General features: G+C 43.1%; 1 protein-coding gene across 1 annotated transcript in view; it reads right to left on the bottom strand.

The window, feature by feature from the left end:
• RXFP2 (relaxin family peptide receptor 2) overlaps positions 1-15,076 on the bottom strand; it is a 228,236-nt gene extending 213,160 nt beyond the window's left edge. The window contains exons 1-3 of the mRNA XM_075263147.1: positions 15,050-15,076; positions 14,933-14,977; positions 13,669-13,756 (exon numbers count right to left, since the gene is read on the bottom strand). Of these exons, the coding sequence (XP_075119248.1) occupies positions 13,669-13,756; positions 14,933-14,977; positions 15,050-15,076 (160 nt within the window). The remainder of the gene's footprint in view (positions 1-13,668; positions 13,757-14,932; positions 14,978-15,049) is intronic.
• Between the last annotated feature and the right edge of the window lie 268 nt (positions 15,077-15,344).

Here is a 15,344-nt window from a genome sequence, read left to right as displayed (position 1 = left end):
GCCTGCAGTTATGTCTCATGCAGATATGTAAATGATTACTATGTGTCTGATTAGACACTGGGTCTTGCCACAAGAGCATGTAAAAGTACTGCACTGTACTATTAAAAGGCTCTCAGGGGCTACTTTTGGGTAGTGTACCACTTGGTGAGAGATCATGGACCACTAGGCATGCCTTTACTATGCAGTCAAAGACATTACACTCAGTTGATAGACTTTAAGAAGGGGCATAATAATGAATTGCGAGAAGCAAGAAGTGTTTTGATAAATTACCAACCATCTAAGCCTTTGTGACCTACAGTAGCTGTTCAAAGCGGTTGCGAGCAGTGGTTATGTGAGAGCATGTACAAATGGTGAACAGAATCCAAATGGCCCAGACAGACCACCAGTAGAAAGGATAATTTGATCTGCTGACAGCTCCTACAGTGCCTAACATCGACACATAGGTGGTACCGCCAATAAACTCCCCTGTCTCTGTCAAAACCTATTTCCAGGACTTAAAGAGGACCATTCATGTCCTCATCAATGTGCTGTATTATATATCGCTAGGAAGCCGACGGAGCGCTGAACTCAGCTCACTGTTAGCATTCCAAATATGTGCCCCAGTGCTGGACATATCGGAGCCATTAATTTTGGCACCAAAATCTCCCCAGTGTAAGAAGGGTGTTCCTGATAGCTCAGCGTCACCACTGGGTGGTAAGGAGTGCCCCCTCTGACCGTACATGTCTATGTTAGAAGTATAGCCAGGCGGATGCATCTTTGTGGGAGTTAGCTGGTTCTGTCTCCCCTTGGCTATGCTCCCACATCCTCGCCTCCTCCTTCCAAAGGATATTTAGCCGTAGTTATCTTTATTACCTCATGGCCTTCTTACTATGTTTGCAGGTTGATTTTTCTTTTCTTTAACTTTCGCTGTTAGCTAGAGATGAGCGAACAGTGAAATATTCGATATTCGTTTTGAATAGCCCCTCAATATTCGACTATTCGAACGAATATCGAACCCCATTATAGTCTCAGGTATAGCAGAGCTGTGTCAACTCTGCTATACCTGAGATCGGACCACAATGGAGACTGCTGTGGACTTATCTTAGACTCTGCCTCCTCCGGCAGAACCAGCGTTGATTGGCCGATGCTGTACGTTGAATGGCATTCGGCCAATCAACACTGGTCAATACATTCCTATGAGAAAAAGTCAGCTCCCGCATATCGCAAGCTGACAGGGATCTCGATGAGATAGAGCCCCAAAGAGCTGTCTGAGTAACATTCCTACCTAAATAAAGCTAATCCCTAGCTAACCCTGCCCGTACATCTGTCCCTGTCTCACAGTAACATAGTTCACAGTCTCAAATTACCCGAATCTGAAATCCACTATTCGTATAAATTGGAGGTCACCTGAATTAGTCAGCCAATTACTTTTTCCGATTTTTTTTCAATGCCTCCGTTGTCGTAGTTCCTGTCCTACCTCCCCTGCGCAGTTATTGGTGCGAAAAAAGCGCCAGGGAAGGTGGGAGGGGATACAAATTTTTAGTGTGTTTGCCGCGTGGTATTCGATTGGAATCGAATATCTCGAGCAGCCTGATATACGATCGAATACTAATTCGATCGAAAGCCATTCGCTCATCTCTACTGTTAGCCTTTCCAGGAAACAGTTCTCCCTGATCTAATTGATTATTTTTCTATGTCTCATTTGTGATGCTTTATGTTATGTTGTCTCTTTCCCCTTCCTCTTGTTTTTTCACTATTTTTCCCCCTAAGGCAGTGGCTCCATGGGACAGAAATGCCACAATTTGCCCGTGGCGCTTTTTTTTTTTTGCTGCGGGATGTCCTATGGGGCCTTATCCTAATGCTCTAGGAGTGTTCAATGAAATATTATTATCCAACTCACTAGTTCTCTCTTCTCACTGTACCAAGCTAATGTCCCCCCACTTTCTAGGCAAATTAGAGCCCTTTTTTACTAAATGGCTGACCCTGCAGCTGTCTCTTTTCAGATGGGACTCCATAATAAAAATTATCATTCTGCCTAAACGGCTTTATCTATTTGAGACCCTCTCAATCCCGATTCATTTGAGGGACCTTCATTTATTGCAGGGATCCATATTGTGGTTCATTTGGGCTGGAGGAAGACATTGGTTTTCTAGACTAAACCATGATAACTTGAGGTGGTCTAATTCTCCCTAATTTGATCCTTTCGGCTTCTGAACTAGGAAGATTTCTGGTCCAGAACACACTTTTTGCCTACTCCAAATGGATGTAGATCGAAAAATTATGATTGGCTCCTTGAGGAGATCTCCTCTTCCTTCTTTAGAAGAGTTGCAAGAATTTGGAATGTAATAAAAATTACCATCGGGAAAAATTTTTTTTTACCTAAAAAATTGGTGACGTGTTTTAAGAATTATTTCACACACTGTATGTAATTCTGTATAAGAATACTGTATAGTGTGTGGGGAAGTTAGCTCAGTAGAAGCAGTGGTGCGGACCCAAACAGTCTAGACAGGGACATAAAATATGCAGCAAACTGGTTTATTTAGAAAAAAAAAAGGAAAATAAACTTTGACTTCAGATATAAAATGACTAAAACAAAATACAGCCTTAACTTCAGGCATAAACAAAATGGGAAAAAATCCTGCTCATCTGAGCAACTAACTAAACAGAACTGATAACCTAACTATACATGTGGCTTACTATCAGCCATATGAACAAAACAGGAGAAATATAGTCTCACCAGACTCAGGGTTACAGGACAGACCCATACACCTCCTTTCACTCCATGGAACTGCACACAGTGTAGGATCTACAGCCTTTCCTGACCCAGTAATAAGCCCAGGATCTACACCTGGGCTGAGGCCGACTCCAGATCTGCCCTGGACCACACATATGTCAGAAACCTGGGGCTGATATATCGGGACTCCAGCACTCTGCCTGTCACCTTCTCACAAATGCTGTATACATGCACAACACAGAAGCATATGGAGTACTTATGGCTTCATAATACTAATCATAAGTACACATACATGGGGTGTTAGAAATTTTATTTCAGATGGAATTTTACTAATTTTCCTAGTCTAGTTAATTTCTTCTTTATGGCATAGACTCACTGGGGCAATCTGGTGCAGTATCATTACTTAATGACTATTTAATTAAGATTGTTATTCTCCTATATGTACTTAGAACATATTGTAGATAAAAATTTATTGATCGTGAAATCAATAGTCCTTCCAGATATTCTTCCAATCAAACTATAGCAAATTAGTCTTAGCCAAAGGAAATGTTAACTTTTATGCAAAATAAATAAGGAAACTACTGAACCTGTGGTCACATTACACTTGCATTACCACTTATTTACACATAAGTGTTAGCAGAAGAGCGAACCTTAGAGATCTCAGATGTGCAATTATTCTTCATTACTATTTATGCTCACCTCAGGTATCCGCAGAGGTACACTAAGCTGTGAATTGCTAAGTATAGAGAGCGCGCATTTATCTATACAGAAGTGAAGGTGGTAACACAAACTCCATAGCTAATCTCTAGAGATGAGCGAACACTGTTCGGATCAGCCATTCCGAACAGCACGCTCCCATAGAAATGAATGGAAGCATCTGGCACGGCGAGCGGCCGCCGACAAAGTGTACGTGCCAGGTGCTTCCATTCATTTCTATGGGAGCGTGCTGTTTGGAATGGCTTATCTGAACAGTGTTCGCTCATCTCTACGTAATCTCTACTTCATAAAGGAGACTTGTCTCTTCTCCTGTCATATCTGTTACTGTCATAGTTTTCACTATTATATACCAATTCTATTAACTCTGCATTGTAATATTGTTATTCTTCCTAGAAATTCTTAGTAAATGTCAACATGGTTATAGACGAGTCCCTACACAGTCTGATATTGTCCAGTTGGGTCTGTCAGTATCAATATCATACATGGCCACACGCCTTTGACAGAGGAATGGTAACACCCAGTTGTCAATATATTCATAAATTTAATCAAAGACAAATGGTAGAACGCAGACTGGAAATTATCACCTCCAATCTATTTCTCGTCAGTGCATAAAAGCAGTGAAGTGTGGTTTAATAGTATGATGGAGACAGGCAATGGTGTAACTAGGAATGGAGGGGCCCCAAGGCGAACATTTGACATGGAGCCCCAAGCAACCAACCCCTCCCCCACTCCCTCGAAGACCCCGACCGACTGACAACCCCCCCTTCTCTGCATTCCTGCACACAGTATTATGCCCCATAGTGGCCCCTGCACACAATATTATGTCCCATAGTGGCCCCTGCACACAGTATTATGCCCCATTGTGGCCCGTGCACACAATATTATGTCCCATAGTGGCCCCTGCACACAGTATTATGCCCCATAGTGGCCCCTGCACACAATATTATGTCCCATAGTGGCCCCTGCACACAGTATTATGCCCCATAGTGGCCCCTGCACACAATATTATGTCCCATAGTGGCCCCTGCACACAGTATTATGCCCCATAGTGGCCCCTGCACACAATATTATGTCCCATAGTGGCCCCTGCACACAGTATTATGCCCCATAGTGGCCCCTGCACACAATATTATGTCCCATAGTGGCCCCTGCACACAGTATTATGCCCCATAGTGGCCCCTGCACACAATATTATGTCCCATAGTGGCCCCTGCACACAGTATTATGCCCCATAGTGGCCCCTACACACAATATTATGTCCCATTGTGGACATAAACAATTATTACACTCTGGGGTCTTTTCTATCAGTCTCATACACATTGACCAGAGTGCAGCCACATTACTCCATCACTGCAGTTGTGGCAGAGAAGATACAAGTCATCCAAATGGTGCACAGTGCTAAACACTGCACTAAACTCCTAACTGGCTCATTGATCAGACATAGGGAGAAACATCATTCCTAGAGACATTATATTTATAGTAACAATAAATCTAGAAACGAAGACTAGAGATTAAAAGGAGATATCACTACGGTAGCATTTCCTGCATCTTGAAATAACCAGGCTTGTAAAAATCTTACAGAAGATGCAGGAATGAAACAGACAATCCCATGTTAGTGTTTATAGCTATACCCACAGGATATGCTATAAATGCCTGATAGGTGCTGGTCCCTCCTCATTCTATATAAAAAAATGGCCACCTGCTCAGCTATTTGGAAGACGGCAGTGGGAACTGCATCTATCAGGCATTTATAGCGTGTCCTATACATACTGTATAGCCATAAATGCCTAGATGAGAATATCCCTTTTATCATAGGTTGATCATTTCCATCTTAAGGGAGGGTTCACACGGTGTAACATGCCGCATGATGTGGCACGTTTACGCCGCGGGAGCCTTTGCGGTACACGCTCCCATTGATTTCAATGGGAGCGGGGATCGTACGCGCCGCGCTAGTTTGCGGCCGTGATTTTGCGGCCGCAACATTATTTCTAAAATATATAGTAAAATATTACCATGGGTTCATTTTAGAACTTATATTCAGTCCCCACTACCCTGCATTTGTATTCACTTATGTAAAGTGAATACAGAAATGTATAATGTGTAACTATAAGAGATGAGCGAACACTGTTCGATCGAATAGATATTCGATCGAATATCAGGCCGTTCGAGGTATTCGATTCCAATCGAATACCAGGTGGCAAACGCACTAAAATCCCCTCCCACCTTCCCTGGTGCTTTTTTTGCACCAATAACTGCGCAGGGGAGATGTGACAGGAACTACGACAACGGAGGCATAAAAAAAATCTGAAAAAGTAACTGGCTGGCTAAATCAGGTGACCTCCGATTTATACGAATGGTGGATTTAACATTCGGTTAATTTGAGACTGTGAACTATGTGACTGTGAGACAGGGATAGATGTATTGGCAGGGTTAGCTAGGAATTAGCTTTATTTAGGTAGGAATGTTACTCACCCAGCTCTTTGGGGCTCTATCTGGTGGGGGTCCCTGTTAGCTTGCGATATGCGGGAGCTGACTTTTTCCAATAAGAATGCATTGACCAGCGTTCATTGGCCAAATGCCATACAGAGTACAGCATTCGGCCAATCAACGCTGGTTCTGCCGGAGGCTCGTCTGTGAGGAGGCGGAGTCTAAGATAAAACCAGAATGGAGACTGCTGTGGACCAATCTTAGACTCCGCCTCCTCCGGCAGAACCAGCATTGATTGGCCGAATGCTGTACTCTGTATGGCATTTGGCCAATCAACGCTGGTCAATGCATTCCTATTCCAAGATGTAGCAGAGCTGGCTGTGCACTCAGCTCGGTACACCGGAGATGCAGCTGAGCTCAGCGCATGGCCAGCTCTGCTACACCGGAGATGAAGCAGAGCTGGTCGTGCACTGAGCTCGGCTAAACCGGAGATCGAACTCAGCGCACAGCCAGCTCTGCTACACCGGAGATGAAGCAGAGCTGGCTGTGCGCTCAGCTCGGCTACACTGGAGATGCAGCCGAGCTGAGCGCATGGCCCGCTCTGCTACATCGGAGATGAAGCAGAGCTGGCCGTGCACTCAGCTCAGCTAAACTGGAGATCGAGCTCAGCGCATGGCCAACTCTGCTACACCGGAGATGAAGCAGAGCTGGCTGTGCTCTCAGCTCAGCTACACCAAAGATCGAGCTCAGCGCACAGCCAACTCGGCCACACCGGAGATGTAGCAGAGCTGAGTGTGCACTGAACCTTGCTGCACACTCAGCTCTGCTGCATCAGAGATGTAGCAGAGCAGAGTGTGCACTGAGCCCTGCTGCACACTCAGCTCTGCTGCATCTCAGATGTAGCAGAGCTGAGTGTGTGCTGAACTCTGCTGCACACTCAGCCCTGCTACATCTCTGATGCGCACGGCCAGCTCTGCTTCATCTCCAGTGTAGCAGTGCTGGCTGTGTGCTGAGCTCGGCTGCATCTCCAGTGTAGCCGAGCTGAGCGCAAGGCCAGCTCTGCAACATCTTGGCATAGGAATGCATTGACCAGCGTTGATTGGCCGAATGCCATACAGAGTACAGCATTCAGCCAATCAACGCTGGTTCTGCCAGCATTCTGTATAGCATTTGGCCAATCAATGCATTCCTATGGGAAAAAGTCAGCTCGTGCATATCGCAAGCTGACAGGGATCCCGATGTAATACAGTGACTTGGGCATGAAAACAAAAATGGAAGTCGGCACTCCAATTAATATCCAAAAATTAAAATATACTTTTAATGTCCATGATTAAAATGAATTGACAAACACAGAAGACCAGTGCAAAAACTTGAAAAATACGAAAACAACACTTACAGCATGATGAAAAAATAGACGTGCTCAAAGCATAGATGAACCAGCGTTAGTAGCCTACGCGTTTCAGGGCTTTAGCCCCTTACTCATGGCAGAATGGGGGCTGTGTTCACTTCCCATATGTTTCAAAGTGACTTGGGCATGTTAGATGTCCCCAGACATGCTTCCCCTGCTGTCCCAGTTGCATTCCAGGGTGTTGGCATCATTTCCTGGGGTGTCATAGTGGACTTGGTGACTTTCCTGAGTCGAAGAGTGGAATCCCTGGAACGAGCATTTTTTCCCCCTAGACTATAATGGGGTTCGATATTTGTTCGAATAGTCAAATATTGAGGGGCTATTCGAAACGAATATCGAATATTTTACTGTTTGCTCATCTCTAGTAGCTATCATGTATTGACTTTTTTAATATAGGCCCCAAATATTTGTGATCAGCTGTTATGAGGGTCTCATTTTGCTTTCGCATGCATACCAAGAAATGCCACTTGGTTGCAGAAGGATGTTAATAAACTCTCCATAGAGGACATTTTAATGCTCAGAAGAGGTTTGATTACGTGTTACATCAGACGATCTATTTTTGGCTGTGAAAAGATAGTCAAATGTCTGCCGTCTAATTAGTAACATTAGTCAAGGTAAAATATTAACCGAAAAGACGTCTATGAGGATCTGTGGAGATGTCTGAAATAAATATCGGAAATAAATGTTGGTCACTTCTAGAGGGCTACATATAAATATTCTGCAAGAAATGTAGAACTCTACAGATGTAGCATAGTTTAACTTGAGTCAGATAATTTGCTGCAGAGTTAAATCAAGTTAAAGTTTGTTGCAACTTTTCATTAAGTTCAAAATGTGTGAAGTTCAATCATTATATTTTGGGGTGTTTTGTACTCCTGCATGTTACAAACAGTTGGTTATTGAGGTTACATGACACATGTAGGAGACATTAAGGGGGAAAATTACTGCGAGGAGGTATTTGGGCTAGTTCACACTGAGTTTTTTGGCAACGGATTTGATAATATTATATGTTATATGATTAGATGGCGCCTGTATCCAGGATGGGTGCAAGAAAAACAAATGCTTGGCCTGCTGTCAGAAGACAGCTCCCCAAGGTTACTACGCAGGACCCGGAGCATCTGGCTATACATGACACTGCTTAAACTTTTTCTGTTTGATTGAGATGTCCCATACCAACCAGGAATGAATATGAAAACTTACGTTGTTGTTATCTCTCGTCCTTTCTCTGCTACTATTTAAACTCACTTTGTTTTAATAAAAGTGCATCAATATTTCCTTCTTAGTTGAGAGAGGAACTAATACCAACATTGTGTGTCTGGTGTAATTTCCTTACTGCTGCCACTCAGCCTAATTAATTAGGACGATGACAGCTACCCAGGATTACTGGTCATTAGTCATAAATACGGCTTTGACTTTATCACCCCTAAGGGGACAGTATACTGAATGGAATGGCGGCATAAAAGTGGCAAACTACTAGGTGGAGTAGAACAAAAGAGGCAGTAGATAATGTGTGGGAGGCACAAGAAAATATTAAATCCATCTCTGGACACTTGTAGGACACATGATCTACAGTACAAGTGAAAGAGAAATGGAATTGTATGATCACAACGAAAATCAATAGATCAGGGACAACACGGTGGCTCAGTGGTTAGCACTGAAGCCTTGCAGCACTGGAGTCCTGGGTTCGAATCCCGCCAGGAACAACATCTGCAAGGAGTTTTTATGTTCTCCCTGTGTTTGTGTGGATATCCTCCTATTCTACAAAGACATACTGATTGGGAAAAGTGTACATTGTGATCCCTATATGGGGCTCACAATCTACATAAAAAAAAAACAAAAAAAAACGATAGATCAGGAAGGGCATTGAATTGGGAGTAAATTATAAATCTTACAAAAGTGGTCTGTGACTTGTTTTAGTTGTATATATCACTGAAGAGATGTCACTCAAAATACTAAATATCACTGAGGGAGTAACTATTAAAATGTAACTTTTATTAAGTCTGTTTAAAATTGATTCATAAAAATGAGTAATCCAAAAAACAGAGTGTAAGAGGACAGAACAATTACTGATATGCCTGCGGTATAATATAGTCACCACTCTATTGTTGCAGCTATTTCAGTTCTACAAACACTCTAACACAAAACCCTTATGTGCTGCTAAGGGAGTTTTAAACAGGTGCACATAGCACACATAATCAGGAGCCTACGATGCCTTTAGGGCCCCTTCAGACGGAGGATACGCTGTCTGATTTTGAACGTGTAGACGTTCCGAATCAGCAGCGTTTAAAGCCGGTCCCATTGCTTTCTATGGGAGCTGGCATACGCGCGCTCCCCATAGAAATGAATGGGAAAAAGCAGCCCATTCATTTCTATGGAGAGCGCACGTATGCCGGCTCCCATAGAAAGCAATGGGACCGGCTTTAAACGCTGCTGATTCGGAACGTCTACACGTTCAAAATCAGACAGCGTATCCTCCGTCTGAAGGGGCCCTTAGGCTGCCGATGTTGAGGCTAGGTAGGCTAGGAGTATGGACATATTATAAACCCCTAGACACATTCTCATATAGGGATATTAGTGTAGATAATTCCTGCCCCACAGACTAACATTCTCCTCTACGCATTTCCCTAGTCCTGTATCAGATTCGTTCATCAGGAGGAGTTACTAAACTCACAATAGTAGCAAGAAATTTGCGGTTAAAACCGCAGTTCCCCTATTCATACGTTTCAACGACAAAAAATAGTATTTTAATGATATAATCCCTTTAAGGCTCCAAGTGTCAGGTCGATTTGGGACACTAAACCACCCACAGATTCTTATAGACAGATTCCCTTTAAATCTAAAATTTACCTGCTGCAAATTTCAACCATGCATTTTTGTAAATGGACAGAAACCCGGCGGTCAGTTTTCAAACCAATTCACTTGAATGGGTTTGCAAAGTGCGTCTTTGTGCGTCTTCTGCCTGTCCATGGGAAAACTGTTTTTTTGATAGATACAAAGTCGGACGTGCAGGAGTTTGTATCCGGTGTCCGGTTTCGCCACAGAAAAGCAGAAGACGCTCATGGGCGGTCACTTTGCAGACCCATTCAAGTGAATTGGTTTGAAAACTGACCGCCAGGTTTCTGTCCATTTGCAAAAATGTATTGTTGAAATTTGCAGCAGGTAAATTTTAGATTTAAAGGGAATCTGTCTATAAGAATCTGTGGGTGGTTTAGTGTCCCAAGTCGACCTGACATGTTCCCTTTATTAGAGCAATAAAAAACACAGAGCAAAAACTCAGCGAAGATTAATGTGGAAAAAATGGAACAGGGTTTTCGCTGCAGTTTTTTTTCAACAGCATTTTGTTTTTAGCTGTGTTTCATAATGGAGGGCTTTAGGCTAATACAACATTTATTTCCATTGCTTTCAATAGAGTTTGCTGTGAGTTATAATGGTGCAGCAAGTTATCATGGTGCAGCAAAGTTGATGATGGCTGCATCTGCAGAAACGACTGAGTTAAATGACTAGCAAGGATAACATTGATTAAAGTCATAAGGATACGGCTATAGCACAAGTTCTGCTTTCTTAGAAATGTTAGATTTAGAGGTCTGGTAAGACAGTAACTAATGCCAGTCTATTCTTCGCTATGCGGTAATGCTTGAGGTATTGATCCACCCAAGTATAAAGGCAATGTGAATTGTAAAGATGTAATTGGCACATTTGCATTTTTCCAGGGGCATATTTGCTAAATGTATAAACTTCACATCAAAAAATTATAATGAGGAGTGTCCATGCATACAAACAACTGTGTCAGAAACTTTTGGGAATTCTAGCAAAGAGTTGAGTCAGCATTGCAAAATGTCATAAGAGCATTAAGAAACCTTAGAAGCAATATTAAAGCTACTAGTGAGGGCACTCACGGCATTACCTAAAGTGTATTTTAAAGGGGACCTTTCATGTCTGTATAAATATTCTCTTTTATACACCACTAGGAAGCTGACAATGCACTGAATGTTGGCTTTCCTGTTATATGCTGCGGGGCTGGAGATATTGTTGCTGTTAATTTCGGCACTGATCTCTCCTCACTGCCAGAACGGCATTCCTGACAGTCTGGCGTCATCGTTGGGCTGTGAAGAATGCCCCCCTCCTCCCCAACAATACTCTAATATAGCCTTGTACTGTCAGAGAGGATGTTCCTTACCGACCAGCGATCACGTGAGCTCTGAGGACCGCCCCCCCCCCCCCCCCAGCAAAAGTCCATGGATGAATATTGTCAGAGGGGTGTTCCTCTTAGCCAAGCAATGACTCTAGATTGTGAGGTATGCTCTCATGACAGTTGGGAGAGATCAGACCCGAAATTAACGGTAGTAATATCTCCAGCCCCGGAGCACATAATGGGAAAGCCAGTGACATAACTAAATTCTTGTGGGACCGGGTGCAAACTTTTGTCCGGGGCCCCCTACCCCCTTCGTAGAGCGAATTCTTGATAGTGGCGGTTACGGGCACTGAAGAGATATCTCAGATACTTGAAAGGGATACAGCTTTAGTACCCGCAACTTCAGTTATCAAGAATACGGTGAGTGAGCAGTGCAGCACCCGGCATGTAAACAATACTGAGGCAGTATTACATGCTCCACAGTGGCCCTCAAACAGTATTACATGCTCTATAGTGGCCCTGACACAGTATTGTGCTCTCTATAGTGGCCTCCACACAGTATTACGTGCTCCACTGTGGCCCCCACACAGAATTATATGCTCACACTGTCCCCACATAATATTATGTGCTCACAGTGCCCCCCAAGCCTGACCCCCAATTCCACCTCTTGCTCACACTGCCTGCACCCCCATATACCCCTCTTGCCCACATACAGCCTGCACCCCATTCCCTCCTCTTGCTCACACACAGACTGCAACCCCATTCCCTCTCTTGCTCACATACAGCCTGAACCCCCATTCCCTCTGCTTGCTACATACAACCTGCACCCCATTCCCTCTGCTTGCTCACACATAGCCTGTACCCTCTTGCTCATACACGGTCTGCACCCCCATGTCCCTCACTTTCTTACATACAGTCTACACTCCCATTCCCCCTCTTGCTCACAAACAGCCTGCACCCCCATGCCCCCTCTTTCTCACATGTTCTCTTCTCACTTACCTCCCATCAGTCTCTTCCTTGCAGCTTGCGCACTGTCCTGTACAATCCTGATTAGTTCCGCCCACACAAGTCTGATCATATCCTAGTGGACTAAAGGACTTTTGATGACGTTACCAAAGGTCCTTTAGCTCACTAGGATTTTGCATCTATTGCAGGAATTTCCATTCCTTTCCATTAACAATATGTATAGCAGTCGGGAAACAAGGCTTTCCCCGATTTCTATGGTATGGGGCCCTGGCCATTTCAAGCTATCTGCAGGCCCCATACCCCTCCGAGCCCAGTCGTGGTCGCACTCCCTGTGACCACGATCGTTACACCACTGGGGAAGCCAACAGCGTGCTGAATTTCTAGCGTTATATAAAACCACATATGCATGAGGACATGAAAGGTCCCCTTTAAGTAAATGCTTATATGTGGCGACTTGGCAAAGTATAACTTAATCATTGCTTAGAACAAGGAATATGCGAACCGACTCGTAACAATACATGTTTATTAGAAGTTTTCCAAAAATTTCAGATTCGGTCAAGTCTGAGACTTTTGGGCTTATCCATGCATGATTCCTTATTGATACCCAAAGTATAGTAATCAGAAGTCACAGGAGCTATGGAAAATAAATAGCTCATACTCACCTTTCACTCATATAAGTCACCGATTTCTTACCCAAGGCTGCTGACCTCCACTGTTTGGTCTCAGCAGTTATGGGAACCTCTCCACTTGGTTAAAGAGGATCTTTAATGTCTTCGGGCACATGCGGCTTTCCCGTTATGTTCCCCGGGGCAAGAGCTATTGGTACCGTTACCGATATCTCTTCACTGTCAGAAGGATGTTCCTGACAGCCTAGCAGAGCTATCAGGAACGCCCCTCCTGACAGTACTGTCCATAGCTCTGTACTGTGTAAGGAGGCCATGACGCTAACCTGTGAGGAATGACAGTACATGTCCTTAGGTCCTCTTTAAGTCTGAGTTCAAGAAGGAAAAAGAACTGACTGCCCCTAGGATTGCCGTAAATCCTGGAAAGCCCGTTAATATTGTGTGTAAGAAATATACGTATTACAAAGCTGAAATTCTGTGTTCTGCCAAAGAAGTTTTCATGTGTGTGAAACCTTAGATTTAGCAAAAATAAATTTCTAAAAAAAGAAGTGAAAAAAAAACCCATTATTTCATTGAAAAACATCAAGCCACTATAAATACTCTGGAGTGTGACAGTATGGAAACTAGAACAATAAAAATACGTACATTCATCTATTTCCAATGGAAGTTGTCACTTGAAGCCTACAGTGGAAATACACGGAAGATACGGATTTATCATAATAGCTGGTGATATTAAGGATGACAGATTGGAGGTCGTCCAGGCGTGAGATGGTCTGTGAAATGAATTAAAATTTTTCAGTGACGATGCGGCCAGTAAATATTTTTGCAAGATAGTCTTGAATCTACCATATGATCTTCTAGACGTATAGAGAAAAACAAGAATCTACACAATGTTCAGAATGTTACATTTTATCCTCAGGTTTTTTTTTTTTTTATTGCTATTTAATAGAGATGAGCGAACACTAAAATGTCCGAGGTTCGAAATCCGATTCGAACAGCCGCACACTGTTCGAACGGATTTCGAACCCCATTATAGTCTATGGGGGGAAATGCTCGTTTCATGGGTAGGCAAAATTCGATAAAATTATACTTACCAAGTCCATGAGTGACGGTCGGGCTGGATTCTCCTTGAAGTCTTCTCCCGGCGCAGCGTCCCCACGTCTTCTTCCGGCTGGAATTCACTCTGTCTAGGCATCGGGGCCTAGGCAGAGCCGACTGCGCATGCACGGTCAGCTCGGCCTGACGCCTGAGCAGAGCTGACTGCACATGCAAGGGCATGCCCGCGCATGCGCAGTCGGCTCTGCCTAAGCCGGATTCCTAGGCAGAGTGAATTCCAGCCAGAAGATGCCGCGGGGACGCTGCACGGAGAAGACTTCTAAAGGTAGGAGAAGAACCAGCGTTGATTGGCAGAATGTATAGCATTCTGCCAATCAACGCTGGTTCTGCATCAAACCTTAAACTTCGAACAGCTACTAGTGTTCGATCGAGTATGAGTATTTCGAATACCATAGTATTCGATCGAACACCTACTCGATTGAACACTACTCGCTCATCTCTACTATTTAACTATGATACGTGAAAAACATAATAGAATACTGAAGGCCATTGACTATTATCTATATTATTTATACTGAAAATAAGTGAAACTGGATTATTATTCATTTCTATAGCTCTTATTCTGCAAAGCTGCAATACCGCACACGGCCTGTAGATTGATGTGGCACTAGTAGAGAAAAAAAAGTATCATGTTTCCAACACTGCACAATCCTTTTAGATCTTATACCGTCTACCATTTAAAATTCCTGACTGTTCTTTCAAGTATCCACTTCAATGCTTTATACTAAAATACAGACCCCTGATGAGAACGTCCTTTATGTACTTAGTTTTGACAGCGCTTGAACAAATATTAGTCATGCTGAAATGGCTGCAAGAATAGATAAGGAACCTACCTGACCCACATTCACGGATAGGTAGATGTTACAGTGTATCGTGTCCTAGAAAAGGAAATACAAGATGATAGTCCCCTAAAACTCATATTTCATTTATAATGCTGCTCTGTGGTTTACTTTTACAGTCATTGCATATGGCGACATGATTAGTTATTCATATACAATTATTAATATTATAATGAATTATAATTTTTCCAATTAAATTTATAAATACCTTATTTCCTATATTTGTCCAAATCATGTGACACGTCCTCTTCCAGTGTTCTTTTCTTACAGACCATTATCACCGTTGCATTGATATTTTTTATTTTATTTTTCCTAAATGTCACTTTCTTAGTTGTCTCCTTTAAAACAAACTACTGCTCTGTCTGTGCAACACCTTCATATAGCTGGTTTTGCTGATTCTGACATC

This window comes from Leptodactylus fuscus, chromosome 2 (assembly GCF_031893055.1).
Source record: "Leptodactylus fuscus isolate aLepFus1 chromosome 2, aLepFus1.hap2, whole genome shotgun sequence".
Classification (NCBI taxonomy): Eukaryota; Metazoa; Chordata; class Amphibia; order Anura; family Leptodactylidae; genus Leptodactylus; species Leptodactylus fuscus.
Note: the sequence above shows the minus strand (reverse complement) of the source record. Positions and strands in the feature narration are given on the sequence as shown.